General features: G+C 26.1%; 1 protein-coding gene across 2 annotated transcripts in view; it reads right to left on the bottom strand.

The window, feature by feature from the left end:
* Positions 1-241: 241 nt before the first annotated feature.
* The window catches only part of LOC111631426 (homeobox protein OTX2-like), a 21,956-nt gene continuing 14,528 nt past the window's right edge, over positions 242-7,669 (bottom strand). For both annotated transcript variants that reach the window (XM_023375660.1, XM_023375661.1), the window contains 2 exons: positions 4,627-4,781; positions 242-696 (listed from right to left, as the gene is read on the bottom strand). In XM_023375660.1, the coding sequence (XP_023231428.1) occupies positions 253-696; positions 4,627-4,781 (599 nt within the window). In that variant the 3' untranslated portion in view covers positions 242-252. The remainder of the gene's footprint in view (positions 697-4,626; positions 4,782-7,669) is intronic.

Here is a 7,669-nt window from a genome sequence, read left to right as displayed (position 1 = left end):
AATAAATAATTCTGAGACAAAAATCTCGATTTTTACTGAGTTTATTTATCAATTCAAAAAAAATAATAATAAACAAACAAACACGACATCCCATTTCAATGGAAACACTTTATTCATGAGGCTATGTTACAAGATAGACAGAAACTGGCCTGATATAATACAAACATAAATAAAACAAAAATGTCACTCACACAAAAGTCTTAATAGACTCAACAAAGAAAAAAAAAAGGCAATTTCTTCGATTAAAATAAATCATAGTACTTGAAATCTCCACGAAGACGTTCTATCACAGGTATAGTCATTACAATCCGTAGCTGGTGAAGGCGACGTAGTCATGGCATTCATGGGGGGTGATGTTGGCATGTTGCTGTGAGTGGCACCCATACCGGGTGGTAGGTATTCCATGTTGCTATAATATGTCGTGGTGCCGTAGCTGGAATAAGATGGAGGAGTCGGACTGGGATAACTGGATCTTTGCATACAACTGTTGCTAGCCATGAGCTCGGACATTGCCGGACTCCATATAGTTGCATTGTTGCAGATCGATGGATTAGGGACGGTTTTGAATTGGTTGTCACAGCAAGATGTCTTCTCATCCGGACTTTTCGTCTTTCTGGGTCTCGATTTGGATGTGGATCCTGCATTCTGTTGGTGCTGTTGCTGTCGGCACTTTGCCCTTCTATTTTTGAACCATACCTTTAAATAATCATTTTTTTTAAATCATTAAATATTGTACTGAAATTCATTATTATCAAATTATAAGATTTCATATTTGGCCTACACTATCGCGGCTATATATCTAGCAAGGAAGCTAAGAATTTAAGACGAATCTAGCGGGAGGAAAAAATGATAATACGCAATTTCGTCATCGAAATGGGTTTAGTAAAAAAAAAAATAAATACAATAGAATTAGTTGAAAATCTGGAAAACCACTCAGTGAAGATAACGAATAAAATGGGATAAAATCTCCGAATGACTAGACCCTTCATTAATCATTTCCACTAAGAAAGCAATTAAATCTTTAAAGGATGTCAAGGCCGGTCTCTTGATGATCTCTTGTCAATTTTGCACTTTGTGGAAATTTCTGCCGAGAAATCCCGTTATTGTGATAGATAATACTTAACTTGTAACAAAGTAATAAATGTAATTTTTGAGATGTTTGTATTGAAGTCGTCTTAATCTAGATTTATGAATATGGCCTACACATTTTGGAATTTTAATATTTACTTTCTTATTTTTTAAATGTTCTACTACGAATTTATACACGGCAGTTTCTATCTGCCGTGTATAAATTCGTATAATTCTGTTATAAAATTTACTATTTAAATTATAACATAAATCATAGAAAACGAAAGTTATGACCTANTCTATTTATTTACGAGAAATAATTAATTTAAAAAAAAAAGGTTTTACAATAAAATATTGATGTGCGATAATTGTATATTATGTCATTGTATTTATTATTTTTTTAATAGTAAATATTAGTCTATTAATAATCCAACAAATGGGGTTAGATGTATGATATATTGAGAAAAAAGATATTGCTATGGTCCAAATGAATTATTGCATTATCATTTCTATGTAGGCCTGTTTTTCGAGATATATAGCAGTTAAATAAAGCAATTTTAAATGATTTAATATAATGTTCCACTAGGATATATGTTATTTTTCGGACAGAAATAGGACAGAAAGCAGCTTGTATACCGAAGAATTGGATAACTTAAACGTCTTTTTCCTTTACAAAAAATAGATGTTTTCCTTGAATTTAGCATCTCGAATTCTTTAAAAAATGATTAAAAATATACTTTATTTTATATTTTATCATTTCAAAGTATTAATTTATACTTTTAAGTCTAATATTTTACAATATCTAATATGCAGTTTGACAGTCTTGGCAAGATTACTCTAATATATATAGGCTATAGGCTAATCAATATCCTTGAAAATTCAGAAATTTGTAAAAATTAAATAAAAAGAAGATTATTTTAAAAATCTTGATCAAATCTACAATCTTATTTATAGAAAATTATATAAATTTTTCTATCCTTAAGCAATTATCTTGATACAGAAATTCATATATCGCTTAGATTCGTATCAAATTTAATAAGGAACCGATTCTTTATACACATAAGATATTAGATTTTAATTAGTTATTTTATATAGGATTATAGAAGGCTTAATATAACTTATTTTTTTCGTGTTTTGTATGCATAAATACACGATAAAACATTAAAAAAAATAAGCTGTACTTTAATTAAGTTGAAAATCAAACTGATGTAAAACAATTGAATTCTGATATTTCTCTACATATTTAGTATCATTAAATTATTTAATAAATTTTCAGTAATACGAAATATAATTGTTCTTTGGAACGGGTTTAAATTTACTCCAAAGAGCCAAAAAAAATTGTTCATAGAGAAACGTTCATCCGATGAAGGATTTAATTAATATATTTTACAAAATTTCTGTTAGATTAAGTAATATTTATATTTAAATCATTTTATTTAATACTTTATACATTAAAATATCTTAAATAAAAGACTAAAAAATCCTTATTTTTATCATGTTTTTACCTCCGAAACGTTTGATAGCCCGACCGAACTTGTATAGAAATAAATATTACGGATAGTTTTTTTTAATTGATTTCGTTATTCATTACCATTAGAATGGTATAAAGAATAGAGAAAAGGATTAAGAGCACAAAAATCGTGGGTGAGCGCAACTCTTTGAAAGGAATTATTTAAACAATACAGAAAGTATGACACGTTAGGTGTGTCGGTCTTTTTCTTCACTTAAACTGTATCGTATTTTAGCTATTTTACTGAAGTTTTTCAATGACAAATTGATAGAATTGTTCTTTATTACTTCAGAAATTATTCATGAAGGGTGTATTAAGATAGAAACCAATAATATATCGCCTGCAAGCTTTCTTATAATATAAAAATAGTTTCCATACAAAACCCCAGTTGCCAGTGAATAAAAAATAACAGAAGATTCAATAGATCTGTTTAGCGTATCGTTAACTTAAATTTTAAACTATAATTCTGTGCGTAAATACACGGAATTCAAAGTATTTTTCAAAGTAGCTTAGAACTTGTGTAAAAAAACCGCATGTAAGCTGTTTTCTGTGCTCGGTTTTTAACTTATTTTACACATAAATCTCTAATATTCTAAATATTTCTTTTAATGTCGATTTAAAGAAATAATAAAGTTTATTCTTTTAACGTTTAACAATTGTTTATTTCTTGACATTTAGTCTATAAATAATAAAAAGTATATGGACTTACCGAACGTATGTATGCACTGAATTTATTATAGATATAGTTTTATCATTTGTTATGAAAAATGTAACTGTATTAAACCTTTTAAATTGATAATTTAAAAGAATTCTTGATTTTGTAGAATATATTTGACAAATTGTTGAAAAATTTTGTCATTTATTAACACTAACCAATTAATTCTGTGCACATGAAAGATTCTATAGGCTAAACGTTCTATTTGATATACAAAATAATTAAAAGTAAATGGTATATCAAGTTTTAAATAGCCTTAATCCAATATATCATTAACTTCTTTTACTTGTCATTTTAATATGCTACAATATTAGAAAAATAGTTAAAAGACCGAGCGCAATAGTGGTTAACCTTCGCAACCTTTCTTAAATATATTAATTTATAAATAATTTTCTAGTATAATTACAATACAATGAAAAATATTTGTAAATTAGATCTATAAATATGCATAAAAATTAATGGTAACTTTTAAAACACTGTCCAAACAGATCATTTTTTGCTCTAAATTCCCCGATGCTACTCGAAGGAAAAACAAGTTAAATAAAATCTAATCTATTTATTTACGAGAAATAATTAATTTAAAAAAAAAAGGTTTTACAATAAAATATTGATGTGCGATAATTGTATATTATGTCATTGTATTTATTATTTTTTTAATAGTAAATATTAGTCTATTAATAATCCAACAAATGGGGTTAGATGTATGATATATTGAGAAAAAAGATATTGCTATGGTCCAAATGAATTATTGCATTATCATTTCTATGTAGGCCTGTTTTTCGAGATATATAGCAGTTAAATAAAGCAATTTTAAATGATTTAATATAATGTTCCACTAGGATATATGTTATTTTTCGGACAGAAATAGGACAGAAAGCANTTCCATTTCTAGTTTTTATTTATATTTTGTAAAATTTAAAAATAAAAAATTTGATTGATTATAACTTCATCACAACTGAAATTTTCAAATAATAACTCCATAAATATATATATTTTTAAGTCCTTGAAATATTTAAATCGAATGTTCTAAGCGTTTTACAATAAATCTAAATATATAATTCTAAAATAACCACAGTTTATATATATATATTTATTTATTCTCTTTAATTTAAAGTAGAATTTCTCATAAAATCTCATATTTAAAAATAGTAATAATACTTGATAATTGCTTCTAACTCAAGATAAAAATTGTTATATTAAGAGTAAAAAGTAAAAGGAAATATTCTTAAATTAATAAAATTAGATAATTTTTCTAGTTAAATATATATATATATATATATTCATTACTGGATTATAAATAAGTAAAAAATAATTTAAAAATTTATTATCTCACCTGTACTCTAGATTCGGGCAAATTAATTTTGACAGCAACTTCCTCCCTCATGAAGATATCTGGATATCTCGTTTTGCTGAAAAGAGCTTCTAGAACGTCTAATTGGGATCTTGTAAAGGTCGTTCTTTCTCTCCTTTGTTTTCTTGGGGTCTGAGCTACAAAAAGAGAAATTCTTGTTAAACCAACTCAGTCCATTACTGTTATCCGATATAAATCGATACCACGACTTTGTCAGATGAAGAAGTCGTAACCTTTGCATTAAAATAAAAAAAGAAAAAGGAAAAAAATCGGAGTTGAGCCATCAAAGATGATGACGAGGCGAGAATTTGGGTGGAGTTCTTGATTTTAAAGAGAATTAGGCGGAGTTCGGTGACCCGCTGCATGCGGAGAGGTTCATAATAATGATAGAAAGTTTATGGGCTTATGAAATGATTAGTTAGAGAAAACGCAAATTTAATTTTTTGACAAGACATTTCTAGGTCTATGTACGAAAAACAACGCTGTGGATTCTATATCTTGTTCGTGTATTCGACTTTTAATGCGTGATTCGGTATTCACAGCTTATAATTTGTTATATTGTGTGTAATTTAATTATTATTTTTAACTAAATTATGCTTATAAATTTAAGAAAATGGATAGTAAATATAAAGTAGTAAAGTATCAAAGTGGGCTGAGAAACTCAAGACTAAATTCGAATGAAATTCTCGATAAAGTATTATATATATATATAGTCTATATATCCTATATATTGTCTATTCATTACCATTAGAATGGTATAAAGAATAGAGAAAAGGATTAAGAGCACAAAAATCGTGGGTGAGCGCAACTCTTTGAAAGGAATTATTTAAACAATACAGAAAGTATGACACGTTAGGTGTGTCGGTCTTTTTCTTCACTTAAACTGTATCGTATTTTAGCTATTTTACTGAAGTTTTTCAATGACAAATTGATAGAATTGTTCTTTATTACTTCAGAAATTATTCATGAAGGGTGTATTAAGATAGAAACCAATAATATATCGCCTGCAAGCTTTCTTATAATATAAAAATAGTTTCCATACAAAACCCCAGTTGCCAGTGAATAAAAAATAACAGAAGATTCAATAGATCTGTTTAGCGTATCGTTAACTTAAATTTTAAACTATAATTCTGTGCGTAAATACACGGAATTCAAAGTATTTTTCAAAGTAGCTTAGAACTTGTGTAAAAAAACCGCATGTAAGCTGTTTTCTGTGCTCGGTTTTTAACTTATTTTACACATAAATCTCTAATATTCTAAATATTTCTTTTAATGTCGATTTAAAGAAATAATAAAGTTTATTCTTTTAACGTTTAACAATTGTTTATTTCTTGACATTTAGTCTATAAATAATAAAAAGTATATGGACTTACCGAACGTATGTATGCACTGAATTTATTATAGATATAGTTTTATCATTTGTTATAAAAAATGTAACTGTATTAAACCTTTTAAATTGATAATTTAAAAGAATTCTTGATTTTGTAGAATATATTTGACAGATTGTTGAAAAATTTTGTCATTTATTAACACTAACCAATTAATTCTGTGCACATGAAAGATTCTATAGGCTAAACGTTCTATTTGATATACAAAATAATTAAAAGTAAATGGTATATCAAGTTTTAAATAGCCTTAATCCAATATATCATTAACTTCTTTTACTTGTCATTTTAATATGCTACAATATTAGAAAAATAGTTAAAAGACCGAGCGCAATAGTGGTTAACCTTCGCAACCTTTCTTAAATATATTAATTTATAAATAATTTTCTAGTATAATTACAATACAATGAAAAATATTTGTAAATTAGATCTATAAATATGCATAAAAATTAATGGTAACTTTTAAAACACTGTCCAAACAGATCATTTTTTGCTCTAAATTCCCCGATGCTACTCGAAGGAAAAACAAGTTAAATAAAATCTAATCTATTTATTTACGAGAAATAATTAATTTAAAAAAAAAAGGTTTTACAATAAAATATTGATGTGCGATAATTGTATATTATGTCATTGTATTTATTATTTTTTTAATAGTAAATATTAGTCTATTAATAATCCAACAAATGGGGTTAGATGTATGATATATTGAGAAAAAAGATATTGCTATGGTCCAAATGAATTATTGCATTATCATTTCTATGTAGGCCTGTTTTTCGAGATATATAGCAGTTAAATAAAGCAATTTTAAATGATTTAATATAATGTTCCACTAGGATATATGTTATTTTTCGGACAGAAATAGGACAGAAAGCAGCTTGTATACCGAAGAATTGGATAACTTAAACGTCTTTTTCCTTTACAAAAAATAGATGTTTTCCTTGAATTTAGCATCTCGAATTCTTTAAAAAATGATTAAAAATATACTTTATTTTATATTTTATCATTTCAAAGTATTAATTTATACTTTTAAGTCTAATATTTTACAATATCTAATATGCAGTTTGACAGTCTTGGCAAGATTACTCTAATATATATAGGCTATAGGCTAATCAATATCCTTGAAAATTCAGAAATTTGTAAAAATTAAATAAAAAGAAGATTATTTTAAAAATCTTGATCAAATCTACAATCTTATTTATAGAAAATTATATAAATTTTTCTATCCTTAAGCAATTATCTTGATACAGAAATTCATATATCGCTTAGATTCGTATCAAATTTAATAAGGAACCGATTCTTTATACACATAAGATATTAGATTTTAATTAGTTATTTTATATAGGATTATAGAAGGCTTAATATAACTTATTTTTTTCGTGTTTTGTATGCATAAATACACGATAAAACATTAAAAAAAATAAGCTGTACTTTAATTAAGTTGAAAATCAAACTGATGTAAAACAATTGAATTCTGATATTTCTCTACATATTTAGTATCATTAAATTATTTAATAAATTTTCAGTAATACGAAATATAATTGTTCTTTGGAACGGGTTTAAATTTACTCCAAAGAGCCAAAAAAAATTGTTCATAGAGAAACGTTCATCCGATGAAGGATTTAATTAATATATTTTACAAA

Source organism: Centruroides sculpturatus, unplaced genomic scaffold (assembly GCF_000671375.1).
Source record: "Centruroides sculpturatus isolate CEXI.00-Female unplaced genomic scaffold, Cexi_2.0 scaffold526, whole genome shotgun sequence".
In the NCBI taxonomy this organism is placed as follows: Eukaryota; Metazoa; Arthropoda; class Arachnida; order Scorpiones; family Buthidae; genus Centruroides; species Centruroides sculpturatus.
This window is presented reverse-complemented; position numbering and strand designations above follow the sequence as displayed.